The sequence below is a fragment of the Myzus persicae genome, unplaced genomic scaffold (genome assembly GCF_001856785.1).
Source record: "Myzus persicae strain clone G006 unplaced genomic scaffold, MPER_G0061.0, whole genome shotgun sequence".
NCBI classification, from domain to species: Eukaryota; Metazoa; Arthropoda; class Insecta; order Hemiptera; family Aphididae; genus Myzus; species Myzus persicae.
Genome location: NW_019100526.1, coordinates 631,066 through 652,122, shown reverse-complemented (window position 1 = coordinate 652,122; position 21,057 = coordinate 631,066). Strand labels below are relative to the sequence as shown.

General features: G+C 27.9%; 2 protein-coding genes across 2 annotated transcripts; one reads left to right on the top strand and one right to left on the bottom strand.

The window, feature by feature from the left end:
* Positions 1-149: 149 nt before the first annotated feature.
* LOC111030800 (triosephosphate isomerase) lies at positions 150-3,417 on the top strand. The gene is made up of 4 exons (XM_022310488.1): positions 150-495; positions 562-770; positions 2,610-2,828; positions 2,892-3,417. The coding sequence occupies exons 1-4, from the start codon at positions 387-389 to the stop codon at positions 3,096-3,098; spliced, it is 744 nt and encodes a 247-aa protein (XP_022166180.1). The 5' UTR covers positions 150-386; the 3' UTR covers positions 3,099-3,417.
* A 2,226-nt stretch (positions 3,418-5,643) lies between these two features.
* Positions 5,644-20,126, bottom strand: LOC111030776 (paramyosin, long form). Its single transcript, XM_022310449.1, has 18 exons — positions 19,858-20,126; positions 19,392-19,448; positions 15,361-15,447; positions 15,119-15,285; positions 14,968-15,046; positions 14,782-14,901; positions 14,594-14,719; positions 14,331-14,527; positions 14,126-14,258; positions 13,837-14,053; positions 13,637-13,764; positions 13,460-13,572; positions 7,388-7,583; positions 7,172-7,300; positions 6,920-7,084; positions 6,626-6,832; positions 6,348-6,548; positions 5,644-6,255 (listed from the first exon to the last, which is right to left on the bottom strand). The coding sequence occupies exons 1-18, from the start codon at positions 19,966-19,968 to the stop codon at positions 6,049-6,051; spliced, it is 2,640 nt and encodes an 879-aa protein (XP_022166141.1). The 5' UTR covers positions 19,969-20,126; the 3' UTR covers positions 5,644-6,048.
* Between the last annotated feature and the right edge of the window lie 931 nt (positions 20,127-21,057).

The window sequence follows — 21,057 nt, the reverse complement described above, 5'->3', positions numbered from 1 at the left end:
TCATTATACTTATCAACTTGACTCATCGAAATATCAAAATGTTTGTTTGTTTTTACGACCTTAGTATAACTTGGTTGCACACTTAATGGAGCCTAGAGGTCATAAGTATGTCCTACGCTTTTATCACGGTCTGTGTCAACACTTAGGTCTTAGGTCCGCTATCATCCTTCATCTACATCAATTCGAAACTTCCATTTCCATTTGACCACAAAACAGTTTTGACGGTCGGCATTCGGCGTTCGTCAGTTTATCAGTTCATCTCCTTTTAACGCGCAGGGCGTAGCTGAGTCCATTGCTTATTGACATTCATTCTCTATATTTTTCTCAATTTTCACTTTCCATTCCTTAATCTATTTTCCTCTAGATCTTTTTTCTCAACGGCCAACATGTCACGAAAATTCTTTGTTGGAGGCAACTGGAAGATGAACGGTTCGAAGAAAGTCGCTGATGAACTACTCAGCAATTTAGTAAAGGGACCTTTGGACCCTAATGTTGGTAAGTTAATGGCAATACCTAATAGATCGAGATGTGCACATAGTTAGTTACACATTTTTTTTACAGAGGTTTTGATTGGGGTACCAGCCATATACTTGGATTTTGTTAAAGAAAAAGCACCATGTAGCATATATGTTGCAGCACAGAATTGTTATAAAACTGAAAAAGGTGCATTCACTGGAGAAATAAGCCCTAGTATGTTAAAAGATATTGGTATCGATTGGGTGATTTTAGGTCACTCTGAGCGCCGGCAGATATTCCAAGAATCTGATACTGTAAGTACCTATTGAATTAAACTGGAAAGTTAAAACTGATCTTAAATAAGTAGTTTTCTTCGGTTTATTCACACTTTACCACACCCCTCACGAATTTCAAAACTTTATTTTTTAAGATGTGATTTTATCTACACCAATTTTGTAACAGTATGGTTTTTAATTTGTGTAAACCATTATTAAAGAAAGTTTGATAAAAACAGTCACGGTGATTGGTTCAACCTTTCTTGGTGGTATAAGGATCCTTCTTCCCATTTTAACAGATTTATGAGTTAGGACTGTCCATGTTATATTTAGACAAAATGTATGGTTGAAAGTTTCTTTACCATTAAAAGTATTAAAATATTAGAAATTTACAGAATTATCGTTTAATATTCAAATACAGATACAATACCAAGAATTAATGTTTTATACATGTTTAGGCACATTTACTAGTTTTTCATGTGATTAATAGATTATAGTCTAAAACTTTAAACTCTCTAATGTTGGTTTTATTTACTTATGATTATTAAATCATAATAAACAATCTTGTTTTAGTACAGATATAACATAATGTATTTGGGTAATATTCATTACTAAATAAAACAATAAAGCTTTAGACCATAGTCTAATAAATAATAATCAACACTAAAAACATGTCAAACAATTTAAAAATAAAATAATAATTGCTGTATAAGATAATAATAATTAAACTTTCTCCAGGATCACTTGAAATATTTTTTTTATAGTTCATAGTTACATCAGTAATCTTTCTTGATCCGAAGTGTTTCTTAAAAATGTTTTATTGTAAGAAATAATTATTTAGTAGTTGGTGTGACTTACAATATTATAGACTTGGCACACATTTGTGGTAATAATAAACACAATGTCACAATGGAGATAAAAAAAATGTTTTATATTTTTTAAAAAATCTTGCTGTTAGATTACTAATAAAATCATCATAAAAAAGAATGAAAAAAATATTCTTTAGGAATATCAATTTTTATTTTTTGAAAACAGGCTCAAGCATTGAAACTTTAAATCATTCTTTGTAATTTATAGATACAAAAATAATGTTTATTATTTATTTTTATTTATCAAATAAAATCAAAATTTACAATTGTGTAGTTAAAAAATCTACTTTTTGATTAATTTTGACAGTGGGGCATAGGTTATAACTATTTTGGTTGTTAAATATTTCTCTTAAGTTTCAATATTTATTCACATGTATCTTACTTTACTAATTACATGTCTTTGAATGAAAAAAAGTATTATAGGTATAATAAATTAACTTATTGTTATGAACTCATAGAGTAAAGTTGTAATATTTAAACAATGTTTTAATATCTTTAAAAAAACTAATTCATTCAGTCTCAACAAAAGTTTTATGTATTTCCAAAAATCTTTGCAAGCCATGTTGGATTTTCACCAGTTGAGTTTTACACATGAATGGAGTTTGGTCTATTAGGTTTAAAAATAAATTATAATATTCTTATGCCTTTAGAAGAAATTTGTTATTAAGTTTTCTATTGTTTACACATTTTAAATAAATCAAGGCACTAAAGACAAACTTAATAAACTAGTTAGTTTAAAAACAAGCGTATACTATACATATTATAATAAACAAATTAACTGAATACTTTGTTGCTAATATTAATTGTATTTTTTTTTTTTGCTTACCCGTGGTAAGAATCTATTTTTGGAATAATAATAATAATTTTCTTTAACGCTTAAATTATTATACTAAATTCAATTTAAAAAAAAAATAATATGTATAATTTTAAAAATTACTTATGTATTAGGGGTTTTTTCCCTCGGATAAAGACATTGGTGTTAATACTAGATTTTTTTAAATGTTAACAGCTCATTGCTGAAAAAGTAAATCATGCTCTTGAATCTGGATTGTCTGTTGTCGCATGCATTGGTGAAACTCTTGAAGAACGTGAAGCTGGACAAACTGAAGCTGTTGTAGCTAAGCAAATTAAAGCCATTAAAGAGAAAATATGCAATTGGCAAAACGTAGTTATTGCTTACGAACCAGTCTGGGCCATTGGTACTGGTAAGACTGCTAGCCCTCAACAAGTAAGTTGTTAAACATTTCTATAATGATTTTATTGTGTACTTATTTATGTTTGTTTTCTTCAGGCTCAAGATGTCCATAAAATTTTGAGAAAATGGCTAGCTGATGAAGTAAATGAAACTGTTGCCAAAACTACACGTATCATTTATGGTGGATCTGTGACATCATCTAATTGCCGAGAATTAGCTAAAGAATGCGACATTGATGGGTTTTTGGTTGGAGGTGCATCCTTAAAACCAGAATTTGTTGAAATAGTCAACGCTAATCAGTAATAAATATAATTATGTGAATACATTATTGTTGTTTTCTTATGCGCTTGATGCAATAGGTATCTAACTTAATACCATTTAGAATCGATCAAAGCAACAATTTTGTGAGTTAAATGTATGTTTCTATTTGTTTTAAATTTTCCTTGAACACTCATTAAATTTTGTGAATTACTGTAGTAAAAAAAACTTAAAATATATCCATTCAAAATTTACATGTTTATACAATAAATTATACTATACCTATAATATATTATATTGTCATTATGTACTCATTATATGTCTTATATTGTGAAATACATAGTTTGTATAACTGTATATTTTACTTAAGGTGACTATATTTATTAATTCTTTGACCCATTATCCTAGGGTTATCTTTGGGAAACTAAAATGTCCCACTTTCAGAAAGAAAGTTAATAGTTACAATAATTTTTATTTAGTGACAATATGTACTGTTGTGGAAAACTATTTTTTTCAATTGTTACACTCTTATGGTGCACCAGGACACAGTGAGAGAATAATAAAAGATAAAAAGGATGGAAGTAGGTAACCACTCTGTTGTATAGTATGTGTCGAGCCTTGAGTATACCTCGTCATTCAATAAATCACTGTACTATATATTGTGTCAGAACTTATTGAGTTCAATGATAAATCAATGCATACAAATAACGATTCTGAGCGAAGATTGTCTGTCAGCCTAAGAATATTTTAATATATATTTATATTGCTGATTAAAATAGTTTATATTTATAGCATAATATATTTATGTTATTAATTGTTGAGTCAAGACAGACTTACTTTAACATGGTGTTATTAGATTTGTGCCTCGTGGTATAATTAGGCAATAGCTTAAATTTAATCATTGAGTACCTATATAATATATAATAGTATACCTAAAAGTTTCAAGCCCCTCAATTAATATTTTTGAATTAGTTACTAAAAATAACTAAAATTCTTACAAAGATTGAACTTTGTCCAAACTAGAATTTAAGATAATGATTATAAAAAAAAAAATTGTATTTGTATATTTTTTAGATTTTGTGGTTTCAGTAAACAAATTTTACTAAGGTACAATATGCTATAGAATTTTGACATTTTCATGATTTTGACAAATTTGGTCTACATTTTAACTTCAGGTGATCATAAGAATAATTGTAAAATTGCGCTGTAATTACCTATAACTATTGTAAGAATAAAAACTCATGTGGAACCATATCTTACATTTATAGACCTTATAGGAATGAGTATGAATATTAAAATTGATATATACATATCTTCAATTGCAAATTAATTGTATATACATTTCCATGATTTTAATTAATTTTGTAGAAATTTGAATTTTTAACGATTTAAAAAAAATATTGTCTGCCTATACATGTTCGATATTTTCATTTTATATATCAGTCCAAATTTTTGAGAACGTTAAGAGGTTAAATAATTTATTTGAGGCCAAAGTTCTCCAAGAATAAAAAAAATAATGTTTACCATAACCTCTAACCAGAGCCTCTGACACACTCCAAACACCCCTTAATGATCTCTTAAGCTTGTTCAACCTGTGGAGACTTCAAATAAATCCAGACAAATTAGACACAATTTTTTCCCTACGTATAGGTCTCTGCCTCTCCCGTCCCCCAATGACTCTTAATAATGAGATGATTCCCTCAAGGCCTCAAAGGTTTTATACAAAATTAGTTTTCAACAAAGAATGCGATTATCGTATCATTTGCATCTAAGTTATTTAGTTATGTACCTTTCATTATTAAAAGGCTTGAGATTGAGACCCACGACAACACGTACTGTAAGTTGTGTCAATGACACTAACGATAGCCGATTATGCTTAAGAATAAATAATATGAAAAGCGAAAGTCAAATCATATACAGATAGGTACAGTATGATCACGGTTTAAGGTAACACTAAATAATTCGCCCAGATGAACTTGTATTTAAATGAATTTTGGAAGGAACCTAGGTGGTACTGAAATAGGTACATATTTTGTGAAATTTTAAATTTTTAACACTTGCAGTGCGCAATCCCGGCTGTCATTCATTCAATTTTGAACTTAGAGCCGAGTATTATGAGTCAAATCGACTTGAACAAATTTGGTCAATCCAAATCATGAGCTAAAAATAGATGTTAGGTACCATTAAACAAATACATTTTGTACTGCACATGCGTGCACTGTAAGTGTTAAAAATTTGAACATTTTACAAAATATACTGTATTTCAGTACCACGTAGGTTCCCCCCACAATTAATTACAATACAAATCCATCAGGCCTAAATATTTAGTGTTACCTTAAACCGTTATCACACAATATACTACTATAGACTAGATATCGGATTAAAAAAAACAGTTCGGAACAAAATTGAAAATGCTGAATACTTACCAACTCGAATTTTTAAATATCTTAGTTGTAAGCGTCATCGTGTATTGTTACCTAAATTTAGACCTAAGCAATGAATTATACCTTCTTATACAAACATAAGAGTATGAAACTTACAAGTTACAGTACACAGGTATAGGAGGTATCTACAGTAAAATAAAAATAAATGAACCATTTTAAATATATTTTATTAATTTGTTTTATTGATGTAGACATATGAAATACGTATTATACTGAATGAAATTCATAAATAACCAAAAGTAGGTCTACTGATCGTAATGATATTTTCCAGCTTGTCCAACTTGAAGATTGTGATACATATTTTAAAAGCATTTATTTCATTGTATTACATTTATTTATTTATTTTTTGGTAAATTTTTTGTGTTTAGTTAAAGTAGGTACTTTTGAGAAAATATACTAAACACAGAACGGTTGAGAAAGTATTTTTCGAAGAGTGGTAAAAGCTAAAACGATTTGCGTCACGTGGAATATGTGTAGCCTATTTCGGTAGATTATTAAAAAAAAATAAATGTTACATTAATAAAAACAGAAAATCATTGTTATTAAATGAATTAATATTGTTCTGAACTCGTAGTTGTAGCCCTTGATTCTTGCACAACATACACTTGAGAGCCTGGGTGTGAGGTTGTCACGAAGCTCCTGTGCTTGGCGCGGATCAAAGACAGATTGCTTTCAGCAGTGTCAGCTCTGTCTTCGGCTGCTTCCAATTCCCTCTGGAATCGTCGTACTCGAGTTACACTCTGTGTGCTCATACCTTCCTGTAGACATTTAATAGAACCATATTTTAGAAACAATGAAATATTAATAATTTACTGGTAATTTACTACATGCAAGTGTAACAATTTCAAACCTGTTCTTGTAATTGTCTCTTGTAAATGTTGACCTTCTGGTTGACTTTGTCTAAAGCTTCTTGTAAAAGCTGCACGTTCTTGTGATCTTCTTCGCTTTGAATGACCAACTCCTTGAGTGAACGTTCCTTCTTGCGCAGAATCTTAACACTCTCGGCATGACGACGTTTTTCTTCGTCAATTTCTAATTCCAAGTCACGAATCTATTTAAAAAATATCATTGCCCGAGTGAGTAAAATATTAAATTGGTAGATAATTAAATTATTATGATTGTACTCACTCTGGCTTCTAATTTGCCAATAATGCGTTTGCCACCCACAATAGCGTTGGCTTCGACTTCTTCAAGACGAACAGAAATATTCTTGACTTCGATTTCCAACGATTTCTTAATCGCTTCGATCTTAATCACTCTCTCTTGTTCTTCGTGTAATACTTCTACAGTATGTTTCATTTCAATTTGCACCCTTTGGTAACGTTCATCTGATATCTTTAAAATAATGATAGCAAATCAAATTTATAATACCTACTATATTAAAAATATTAGGATTTAACATAGAGAAAATTAAAAACTCACTCTCAACTCCTTGGATACTTCTTCGTAGTCTGATACCAATTGGTGTAGTTCTTGTTCAATCTTAGCTCTGGATGACGACAAGTTAACGTTGATAGTGGTCAATTCGTTTACACGGCTCTGTGATTCTTCATACATAATTTCGATGGCTCGTTTGTTACGCAATGTCTAAAATAATTAATATAAATTAAAGAGTGTGACTTTGACTGTACAAATCTTGTTAAAAATTGTCGTCAGTATATGTTTTACACTTACAGCGTCGTAGTTTCCACGGAGTTCTTCCATTTCTCCAGTAAGAGATTGGATCTTGCGCTGAGCAATGGCCAATTGATCCAATGTAACAGCCAACTGGCGTTGACCTTCGTCGTAGTGCGCTTGCAATTCCTATTGAACAATATAAATAATAAATAGTTTACGTTTACCCAACAAAACATAATAAAGTTTTTATATTTTATTTTAAATCAATTTTACTGTTAAATGGAGAGATTGCTTTTTGATAGTTTTTTGTAGCTCAATGTTATTTTTGTTGGCAACATCTAATGACATTTCCAATTCAGTTATCTGAATATGCAACTTCTTCTTAATTCTCGTCACTTCCGTCTTCAATTTTGTCTCGGCTTCAACTACGCGAGCATTCAGTTGTTCAATTTCGATGCTTGTTTGTTTGCTGAAAAGAAATATTCACGTACATTGTTAATAAAATTAAAAAAAAAAAAATCATACAACAACAAAAAAAGGTCAATTTGTCGATTTTTATATTAATACCTTCCATCTTCAAAATAATTAGAACTTTTAGCCTCGAACTTCCGGAGTTCATTAGAGATTTCGTGTAGAGGTTGTAGCATTTTGGTCTCATCCAAAGAGTTATACGTATGGGTTAAATCGAAAATGGTTTTTTTTTTAATTTTCATTTCACCTATGTAGTTTTCTTTTGTTGATACCTTTGTTAATATTAAATCTTCGGCAATATTTCTATGTGCGTTACGCAGCAATGTAGTTTCGATGCTCTTAGCCGACCTACCCCGGAAGTTCTTGGACATTTTTTTACGAAGATTGAACACGAATACAACTTTAATCTAGGAATGGGTTACGTTCACTACCGATCGTCAATAATTACTGATTTATTTTTATGAATGCTGGGCAATGTCTATCGGATATATTTATAAAACAGATCGAAGGTCTTCAGTCTGAGCCAATGTCGATTTACACGAAAGCTTCAATTTAGCTTTATTTTTTTCCCATGCAGACGTCATTGGCATCTATTGAGCATTCTTTCACAACGAAATTCCAATAAAAACCCTTAAAGAAGTTCTTTTAGTTCATTCTTCCTAATTTATTATAATTATTATCTACATTTAGTAATTATTTTGAGTAACTGTACATGGGTTATAAATCTAAAATGATTTAAGTCATATTTAGTATAGGTACTTACTACTTATACAGTAATACATAATTCAAAATATAATAGGCAATTTTTCGCTGATAACTTTAACTTATATACAGTAGTTTAATTACCTTATCTCCTTTTATAACAATAATACGATATTAGGTACACCGTACACCTTACAATTACAGAAAAATAGAATAAATATGATTTTGTTAAATGATTTAAGTAAATATTTCGCAATATTGAGAAATAGGTCAATGTCACATAAAGGCAATTAATTACTTTTGAGCCAAATATTATGATATCGATAAAAGAAGCAATGTAAATTAAATGAATCAGAAAACAAAACATTTTTTTATGTTAGAAAAATATATTTTCATATTTGATATTTAAGATGAGAATAGTCAATAATGGAGTGTAACAACATAATACATATTATTATAACTTTAATGCCAATCTTTATATTTAATACTTAAATAAGGAAAATAGCGACATCGTTTTACCTCATTAGGTAGGTAAACGCCCTTATGAGAAATCGCTATTAATAATTATGTTCTAAAATTAACAAAGCACCGCAAGTTTAAAAAGCGCATTCAACAAAAATCTGTTATATTTTTCCCTTAAACACTTTTTGACGTAATATTATATTGCACATCACACAATTACATTTTCTTAAATCCAAAATTAGTATTAAAACTAAAAAATATAACCAATTCTTTAAAATTCTGAGATTTTATTTTTTTATGCTATCATTTTTCTATATTTAGTTTAACTACGTTTGTGATCATGTATAATTTATAAAATTATGTTTTAAAATTCCTCATAAAAGTAACTTCATAGTTTAAGAATATATTTATCTAATAGTTTATGGCGTATTTTATTATTAGTTTGAGAATTTAGTACTACGAAACAGGATTTTACTATGTTATGACTGAACAACATAATATTATATTTCCGAAGCATACCAAAACATTGATACTTTTTCTATTTTATATATTTTACATCTTAATTGAAATAATATCAAATATGGAACATTTTTTTTCAACAAAAAAAGTTATTTTTATTTTTTCATGCTTTAGATTTTAGGACTTCAACAATATATTAAAAATTAACAAATTTATGAGTCATATTATAATTTTGGAAGTTATTCAATTATTTGAATTAGTGCCAAATTGTTTTTTGTTTGAGCTAAAAGTAGGTCAATGCTTTATAAATAGGTACCTATAATATACTATATAATATAATAGGTATGTAATTGGTACTTAATATTTTATTAAATAGTTATAAATGTCAAATGTATAATAGTGGAAACTTGGTACTATACATTTAAAAAAAGTAGTTATACCTATATTTACTACGGTATGTGGTAATTATTTAATAATAATATTATAATGTTTAAAGTACTATAGATTTCTGTGCTAAATCTGATATATAATTAATTTGGTTGTCAAAAGACATGATTAATATTATATTATTATCAGCCAAAAATGTAACAAACATTTAAGTTAATTGAAAAAAATAGGTACCTATAGGTATCTCAATTGTCCGTAATAATGCAAAAAATGTATTTACTAGGTACCTATGATTAAGATTTCTCCAAAATATGTTGTCATATATTTCTATTTCATACTTGATATTATTAATATGAAGATTGATGACTAGCTACTACAATGGATAGTGTGTGAAGTCCTCCACATGTCATATTTAAATGGATAAACACCCCTTAAAACACCCTAAACACCTGCATAGGTAGAGGTAAAGTGTGTGATTTACTAAAATTGTTTGAGATAAAATATGGTATCAACTATCTAGTGTCTACAGATAAAATATAATGTTGTATCTTACCTATTATTTAAAAAAATTATCTTTGAGGCTTGAAGCCTTTAATAAAGTTAAATTGAATACCTAGGTAAAATGTGTATCAATAATGAACATGTTTTAAAGAAATATTCAAATTTCTGAATGTGGACTCAAGTAGATGTATATTGTATGATTAATTTTCTGGGAACTTTTTATGTAGACGATATCGAGTATCAACGACCATTATAGATCATCAATCATACGCCTAATGACAAATAGGAAGACTATGTTATGTATTTATACAATTTTACAAAATATTATGTAAATATCATTATACAATTTAGTTTGAAGGAATTATATGGATAATAAGAATATGGTAAACCTAAATTTGATGTTACATCTCACTCTCTACCAGCAGGCATAGCTTGAAATCGTTATCGAAATGCGGTACCCGTATATTTTTTTAAAAACGGTTACCGGTTGTAAACAGGTCCTGCTGTTAGCTGTAACCAATTACCGGTATTAAATTCAAGATAACAGGTTACCAATTAAACGATAACTACTTCAAAAAATGTTGGAATACCGGTTTTCTCAAAAAATTTTATTACTCCTATGTAGTTATATAGGTATAGTATGGTTTAAGAATAGTTTTAAGAAGTTATTAATTATTAAACCATAATAGTAGCTGCTAGCTTATCATTATTCACCTACATAGCTAAAATAAATTAAATTAAACATATAGGTTCATAGGTAACGGTAGTTGGTACTCGGTATTAATAAATATCGGTAATCGGTTCTAAACCGATAAAATATATAATTTTGTTATTTTAAAGTTGTATGCTAGCTGAAAAATTGTCACAGTAACTGGTAACTGATAACCGGGAATAAAAATAGATTTAAAAATATACTGTAAACGATTTTAGGTTGTTCCCAAAATTCTGGGAAATTGCCGGTAACCGGTTTCAAGCCCTGCCAACTATCTATAGTTACCTATATGATTCATTAATAATAAAATTATAGACCCTGTCAGTAATATTGTAAGTTTTGTAATGATGTCGTAATATACATCCTAACAATTTGATGTCATAACTTAAGAAAATTATATTAATTATAAATAGAATTAAATTAAATGTGTTGACTTTTTTTTATAATAATTGAGTACCTAATTAATATGTTTCATGAAATGTTATTTATTTATGGACTATGGTTATGTTCTATGTGTTTGTGAGCTGCTGCATACAGACTTAAAATACTTTGCTGTGAGAGGAGAGATTTAAAAAGTGCTGTATATTATACATGTAGGTATGCAAATATTTAACATCAAAATATCAAAACATATTATTAAAGTGAAGGCTGTAACCAATAGGTACGTAATCTATACGATTTTCTATTATCTTTTGGGCGATTTTATGCAATTTGCATAGATCTATCGGAAATAATTAATAAGAATCATTTTAATAAGTATAAGTTTAGACTGTTTAGTGAATAGACTACTGTAAAAATCAACTTTTAATTATTTTTATTAAAAAATGAAATAAAGTATATTGTTATTGTTCAATTCATGATAAAGTGTAGTGGTATTATGGTATTTTGGTAGTATACTATATTATATATATTTATACACCTAGTATTTTGATAATATGTAACTGCTAAAATGTTAAGTTCTCCAATATAAAAACAATTATTACAAAAAGCACAAAAATATATCTATAATAATGTACATAATTTAATTTCTGATAGTTATTGGATTAGTACAAAGGATTTAACCATTTTATCAACTTAATAAGATATGGTACATAATAATATAATAAGTATAAGAACGGACTTTATGAGAAACGTGTTAAGTCAGTTTTTAAAAATGTAATATTACACTTTTATTTTGTAGATACCTAGGTAATTTTGCGTCTTTTGAACTTGTAACACACTGGAACTGATGTCTGTCCATCGCATTCTCAAAAAAATATTATTTATGGAGATTTATTTATTTATATTTATTATTAAGTACTTCCTTAGATTTATTTTATTACCTTTTTTTTTTTTTTTTTTTTAACATATATTTACAATCTATTTTACAATAATCAGTAAGTATGATGACAAAGTTTATATGACATTATGAAATATTCGAATAGGAAGACCCTCAGTAGAGTCACCTGACCAGAGATTACATTAAGTTATTGTTTGGTTAGGTCATATTATGACTCGTAACATTTTAATTTTATGCTTTGAGCAAGTCTCGGGGCCACAGCCTTTTTAGTCTTTTAGGGACATGTGTTGCAGAGGATAATTTTTGGATTAAAGGATAATAATGAGTGTGTAGTTTAGAAAAGAATTTGGTATAGTGGGATTTGGCCAATTCGTTAAGAGTGGGTAGTTTTAAATCTTTGTGGAGATTTTTATTTGTTACGTACCAGGGGGAGGAGGTGATTAGGCGTAAGCATATTGATTGAAATGCTTGAAGTGTTCTAGTGTTTGAAGGCTTTGAGGACCCCCATACCTGAATGCCTACATTTTATTACCTATATATTAATTAAGGCACTGCGTGCGCGTGCTCGCGCGTGTGTGTGTGTGTGTTAGCGAACCCACAGCTAAGTCTATAGCACTCTAGGATTTAACATTCCCAACACCATTTGAGCTTATTTTAAAATTTTTATAAAATGTATACAATAATTTTTGTATTTAATACATTTTAATTCCTCCCCCCTACCCGGGTTAGGTTAGGTTTGGTTGACTTCTGGATCTGCCACTGGTATAGGGTTGTCATTAGTTACATAAAATAAAATAATTGTTCCTCGGGGCATTGTTTAATTCGTAGCACTAACACCGTGCAGGATCAACTAGTATTATATATTTGTATATCATTATAATATTATCATACAATTTTTATAAGTATATTATTTGTATAATTGTATTTATATACATTTTCTTATTACTTTGCCTACTTACCAAATTAATGTTGAAATTATTTGTTTTTATTTTTTGTTTATTTATTTATTTATTTACCTTTTGTGTGATTCATTATTTTACCTTAGTTTATTTATACTAACGGTACATTGTTTATTGATGTATAATAATTTATCATTTAATATACTATATGTATATTATCTAATATCTATACACAGAGTGCTCCTTATTTTGGAGGACTTTATAAGGAAGATGAGGAAGTAGAACACCGTGTGGTTCTATATATTACATTTATTCTATCATTATTATTATTATTATTATAAATATTATAAGACTATGATTTGTCCAAACATGAAATATTTTATCATGGTTATTATTTTAGTTATTTTCATAAAACTATAATGTTAGTAAATGATTCAATTAATTTAATGTATAGACAAGTAAAAAATTCTTACCGAATAGATTCAATTTCTTCATCTTTTTCAGCCAAACGTTTTTCGGCTTCATGTCTGAATTGGGTAAGTTCAGCAGACAATCGGAAAGATCTACCTTCTTCAGCTTTTCTTCCCTATATACCAAAACAAATTCTTTTATATAAAACCCACCTTCCAATATTTAAATAGAATACTTACAGCTTCAGCTTCTTTATAAGCAGCGCTAAGTTCATCACGTTCATTCTCCAAGCGTCTGAGTTCCAATTCTAACTCATGCAATCTTCTGTTGTATTCAGCAATAGTATTTTTAGCGTCGTGCAGATCGTCTAAATTAAATTTCAGTTATCAAATTAGTTATATTGTTATCAGATAACTTGTAAAAAAAAATAGTTATATACCAGCCAATTTCTTGTTTTCGCGAGTAAGTTGATCTTTTTGTTCCCTAGTTTTGTCCAATTCGTGGGTTAATCTTTGAATTTCATTTTGTTTGTTTCTCAAGTCTCGTTGTCCTTGTTCAAACAATGCAGTTGTTTCATCAAGGCGAGTCTTCAAGTCAATGTTGACTCTTTCCAAATGCTCAACACGTTTTTGTAAATCTCTTGCAGTGTTGTTAGCCTAAGTGCACAATATGTTATTACTTTATTCAAATTAATTGTTTAAACTTAAACATTAAAAAAATTTAAAAACCTTTTCCAAATCAATAATAAGAACTTCAACTTCACTTTGGAGCCTGGACTTCTGTTTTTCCAAGTTGTTGACTTTAACCAAAAGTGTTTCGATGTGTTCCTCTTGTTCTTGGATACGTGCGGAGTATTTACGACTAAAATCATATTATTACAAAAAAGGTTTATTTATAATATTATTTATTAATATTTTTTGTAATTTAAATTACCGTAGCTCTTCAACTTCTTCGGCCCTAGCAGATGCTTCAGAATCATACTTCGATTTCCATGCTAGAGATTCACCATTAGCCTTGATTAATTGTCTCTCAAGGTCTAAACGAGCCTCAGATTCTTCTTCCATTTGCACTCTTACTGATTCTAATTCAACTTCTACTGAATGTAAGTTAGATTCTAAAAGTGAGCGTCTCTGTAATGTTATTATAATGAGTAAATTTATTGAAATATTATTTAACTATTAAAAATTTGCTCATACTCTTTCATCATCTTCAAGTCTTCTGCGAGCATCTTCTAATTGTCCGGCAATTTGAGACTTAAGATATGTAGTGTTCTCAATCGATACTTTTAAATCTTGAACTTCTTTAACTAATTCAATATTTTCCTAAAATTATAATAATTATTTAGTTTTAAAAAAGATTATAATTTTTGATAAGATGTTCTAACACTTGACAAACGGCTCTTAATCGAAGTGATTTCTGTAACAGATCTTGTAATTTCTTCAATACGAATGTTAAGCTCATGAATAGTGATCTCTAGTTTTTCAATTGTCTTGATCGAAGTGTACTGAAAGAATTAACAACAATGATAATATATAATTGATTTGTTTTAATTTTAATATTGGATTATTACTTTATCCTTGTTAGCATTTTCAATTTGTGCCAAAAGTTCGTAAACTTCTTGTTGGAATTTAGCCTTTTCTTTTTCGGTCCTGGAAATTGGTATAATTATATTATAATATGCAAATTTAATAAATTGTGTTAGATTATTGGGTTTTATTTACCTGGCTTTAGCTTTGGCGAGTTGATCCAGCTGTTCTTGGAAATCAGCGACGACCTCTTGATGCTTTTTGCGCAAAAGATGAGCTGTCTCTTCAGATTCAATATGTACATCTTCCAATAATCTACGAAGCTTAGTAAGTTCTGTGTCACGTTTTTTATTGATTTCAAACTGTTTATTCACAAGCATACAAAAATAATTATTGTTAAAAAATCATAGGTATTTTCATAAAATATGATAAATTACTTGACTTTCGGCTCCACCTTCAGCTTCTTCCAAACGTTCACTGAGAGATATTAATTGCACACTGACATCAGCTTTTTCTCTTTCAATCTGAATAATAATAATTCATAGTTAATTAATGTAAATACATGATATTATAATTATATCTATTACATATTGTAATTAGTATTAAATTAATAATACCGTTAAACTTTTAGTAGACTGTTATCAACAAAGATTTATTTAGTTTGGATTTAGATGGTTTTCATTTCTAATATATTTCAGGTAGGTACTCGCCAAAATTCAAAAATAAACATTTAAGTTAGGTTAGGTGAATCAAACGTGTCGATTGACACATGTCAATGAAACCAGGCTAAATTCCGTTTATAAAAATATAACTGGATGGTCAGCTTAGTGGTCGTTCACACTTCATTCGTCCCGTTCGGCATAGCATCACTTTCTTTACACTTATTTTTAGAGTACCTTTCCAAAGCTATGTGCCAAAGAAATTTAACTTGCAACGAATAAAAAAAAATAAGAATAGTGATTTTGGAAATTGTTTAAACATAATAATAATATTTATGAGTTATTATTTTTACTACACAGTTTATGGTTTCGTGCAGTAAAATTATTTAAAAATTTGATTGTGTATGAAAAAAGTAATACATACAATAAATATAAATATTTTTAAGAAAATAAAAAATGTATTGTGTATACAGATTTTACAGATAATTTTATATTATACGTCTTATATTATGTAAATGTATAGGTAAAATTGTCTGTTTAAAATAATAGTTATACTAAACAAATTACCTATAAAATCTTTTACATCGCCATTGCCTCAAAAATATGAATTCAAGTGCCTAGGTATATAAAAAGTGAAACAGTAATTTATTTTTACTTTTTAATTTGGCTCTTTGTTGTTAGAATTTTTTTTAAGATCATAGTGTACTTATACAAGGTTAAGTTTTATTAGTTTATAATATATTTTGCTTTTGTAAATCTATAATTTTGAATAAATTCCAATAATAGTATGTATCAATATATTTACTAGATGTAACAAAAAAATGTTTATAATTATAATTTAAAAGGTATTCAATTACAAACTATATTGTATAATTGCTAATTATTATTATGTTAGTATAAATGCTACCTGCAGTCTTCACAAACCTATTATAATTAATAGCAATTTTATATTATGTCCAAGATGGTAAAGCAAATTTCTCAATATAGGTATGTTTGTATTTTTTAGGAGATTTATTAATATAGGTATGCAAAACATAGAGAAGAGTAGTCTTGTAAAGTAATTGAGCAAAATAATTTGAGTAAAAGTATTCAAATACTTTTAAAGCTCTCAAATACGTACTTTAAATACTTTTGAAAAAAGTTCTTGGACAAGGTATTTTAAATACTTTCTCAAAGTATCTGTACTTAAAGTCAAATACTTATTCTTCTTAGTTTATACATTTTCTGTTTTAATTTTAATCAACTAAAGCAAAAAAAAAAAAAAAATTGAGAATTTAAAATAATATTTTTTTTACTTTTAACTCAACTGAAAAGTAAAATACCTGAAGAGTTTACTCAAAGAAAACATACGAATATTTTATAGTTAGGCCAAATGTTACAATGTATAGTTGTTTCCGAGAAATAAAAAATAAAATAAGTAATGTTCTATGAAATATTAAAGATAACTTAGGTAAAAAATGAAAATTGACTCAGTTGATTTATAAGGAAAAAAATGTATTTATAAAAAATTGAAAGTATTTGAAAGTATTTATAAATACTTTTTTTTATTGAGTATTCAATAACTATTTTAAATATTTTCAAAATAGATATCTGTATTTGTACTTAAATACTTTTAAAAAGTTCCTTTTACAAGACTGGAATAGGGATTATATTTTTATTGTTCAAGTAAAAAATATCTACCACTAAATGGATTGCAGTCAGGTTAAACATGTGTCTATAAATATAGATATAAATATATTATTGTACTCGTAGTGAGGTACATACGAGTTATATTCAATCGAAACATTTATAGTACCTATGTAAAACGGGTTACCAGTTGTCAAAATAATGATATTTCATAGATGTTCAGCTAACATGTTTAGACGTTAAAAATAGAGTAAATCATCAATTCACTATATTTAAATCAATAATATTTTAATTATTTAATAATCATAATTATAGAATTTTACTTAGAGGGCTTCGAAATATTTATTATATATTTTTTCAAATAATTAAGAATCTAAGATCAATATTTTAACAATGACTTAGCTTATTTTAGTAGGTACTCGGTAGGTATTTTATAAAATGCTTTGGAATTTTAAACAATAGCAATAAATACAATATTATACTCTATAAAATATGTATTCAATGCCATTTTCTATTATATTTATATGATGAAAAATTAATGTAAAAAAAAATAAATTTTGGTTATTTATTAGTAGTTATAGTTTTTAAAAAAAGAGTAGGTAAACGTTATAAAGAATTTTTAAAAAGTGTAATTTCATATTTGTTGTAACTTAAAGTTTATTTATTGTGATCTAAATGTAAGTATATTTCGCCGCGGAAGCAATGCGAAAGCAGATCCCGCGGCGTCGTCGGTTAAAACAGGAAAAAAAAATATAAGCATATTTATAACTACAATGTTTCTTTTAGTAATTATTGAAATAAAAATGTTTCATAAGTCATTTATGTTTTGTTAATTATGACTTATATCTGTAACACTGTATCACTGTATGCTATAAGATAAACATATAAGCAATTGGGTTTATATATTTGATATATTTAATTTTGGCTTTATTTTTTTAGTAATTTAGTATTATAGTGTTATTATAATTTATAATGCTAATAAAAAATATTTTGAAATGTTGAAGTACTTGATAATTGTAATTATTATAATATTGATTGTTGAATAATATATATAATATAAAGTATAAAGAAATCTCCTCTTATTCCGGATAAATCGAGAAGGAGAGGTTTTTGTACGGATCAAGAGCAGATTTATTATTTGATGTGTTTATTTCGGTCCAAAGGGTTTTGTATATTATATACGGTGGTCCAGTTTGTTGGACTAAAGTCCAAAATGTTCAATGTTTTCAACTAATCTTTGGATTAAAATCCAATTAATATTACAAACATTTTTTTAGGTAACATGCCTATTAGGTCTTCGTTAGGTATATTGAATATCGATTGAAACAATATTATCATTAAAATTTACTATGCTTAAAAATATTAATTAGCTTTATAATTAGATCATTTTTTTTTTTTTTAGAATCGCGCGTAAAGCAATATTAGGCATTTCACGGTGGCTTGAGCTATATTATGTAATTACTGTTGCCAGAATTCGACGATCTGTTAATATTTCTCAGCATTTTTATACTTGGTCATTTGCCATGGCAAACGGTGGGAAAATAGATTTGAACTGTCTCATAATTCTGGCAACTATAAAGAAAAGTACTTCTTCACCCTGCCTCCGTCGACTATGGTAATTAAGCTGTCCTGTTGTTATTTATAACACAGTGTTGACTTATTTAGAGGAATGCATGCATTTTGCTCTTACGTTCACACATATTTTTGGATCCAATTACGATTGGTTACTATACCAAAATCGAAACTAAGTTCCTAAATAATTGTAAATAATAACGAAATTAATGAAATACGAAGAACTTAAATTGACAGAAAATGGGAAATTTGACAACAAATATAGGTACTGGTTTATATTTTATATTTTTAAAGTTTTTTTATACAAAATATTCTTTGAAGTTAAACACAATTCATAAGTAGTAGGTAAAATATTTCAAATAAAGCTTGTTTTAAAAATATAGTATACTATTTTAGTACCTAGTAATATTATGGTACATTTTTAGTTAAATCGATTTATACTAGGTAGTGATAATTTTTGTTGTATACTTGTATTATTTTATTTTTAAATCAAGCATCATAAATTATAATTTAACATAATCAGAATTCATTACTAACATTAAAGTGAAGTCTTTAAAATGGTTAAATAGAAAATGACACTCTGTTCTGTCGATGCCATATTATGTACTTACACGTTGTCGGAGTTCGCGTTCCGATTCTAAGTCTTCTTGCAGAAGTCTGATCTTATCCTAAAGGGAAAAACAAACGCAGGATTTGGTTAATCAAATCAAAACATTCAGTATATTTAATTGTTTATTATATTGTAAAGGCTAAGGAGGGTGGGCGGCATCAAACCGTGCTTCCTTCAGACTGTCAAGAAGAAGAAACCTCTCTCCACCTACCTCTAGAAAACTATTAATCTATATTCCATGTTTCTCAAATCTGTGAATAAAACATTTCATAGTCTCAATTTGACCAATATGTACAACATTCGTTCTTCTTCTGGCAGCTGAATATGATTAATATATACCTGGAAAATGTGATGTATTCTATTTTTATGGTACCTAAAAATTGTGAGTTTTGATTTTGGAAAATTGTGATTGGATATTTCATAACTCTATAATAGTTTAGTACTTAAGTAATTCAAATTGCACTTACTTCAAGCCGAGATAAAGCGCTGAGGTCGTGGGAATAGTCGATATTTATGTCAGCATTTCCGCCTCCTACAGATCGGTAGCTGTATGACTTGGTTGTCTTGGATGAAGACATGTCTGCACTATTTAAAACGAACTTTTTATTTTTTCAGTATCACTAGAACTTTGAAATCGCACTTAAGGTAGAAACCAGAAAAATGTGACTATTTTTAGATCACCCAAGCGCTGAGGACGGACCGAGCTGAGCTGTCGTACTTAACTGAAGGCTGTGCGTCTGACTAGTACTAGCCCCCGTTTTGACGCCCACTCACAAGCTACTCCCTCCACATAATTATTGTTTACTTCGAGGGCTGGAGAGTAACGAACTTGAACATTTGAGGTCGGCGCTTTGTGTCCTTGAAAGGCATAGTTAAAAATGTATTGGAATTTAACTACCGAAAAAGAATCGATTATGTTTATAATTATCAATTACTATTTTGTATATTATTAATATTATTTTTTAAATGATCATCTATATTCTATTATATACTTATTCAAAGTATTTTCATCATAAATTATTTTATTTTATCAAATAATTAGCATCATACAAATAGCCCTCATAGGTATCTGTATCTTTGGTACAGGTTGCAGTCGATTATTATTCGTGCAAATATTTCTTGTTCAACATTTTATAATATAGAAGGATTTATAATGCGTTACATTTTGATAAGATAGGGTTATAAAGCATAAAATAGTAAGCCTAATTTAATGAAATTTCAATGTCGGTATTATATAATATTATTTTTACAGTTTATTTTATTAAATCAATACATTACATAACAAATAAATTATTAACTGCATAACATATTAAAATTAAATTATCCCTTTAAGGAAATATTTGTGGTGTGATAATTGGTTTATTCTATATTCTTTTCTTTATAAACTTTTTTTACATGTTTATTACATTTATAACAATTACGAAAATGTTTATACAAGAGTTCAGTTATTAGATAACTAGATTTTTTTTATTTATATGAGAGAAAATATTATTTTTTAGATATAGTTCAGAAAATGTTTTCTAACATTTTTTTTGTATACCTACTTAACTAAATAATCATAAGCTCTAATTTTACCTTCATTAATTTGTGTAAAACTAATATTTTTAGAAACATTATAGTATAACAAACTGTTTGTACAGTTACCTGACCGGTAAAACGTTTAACTC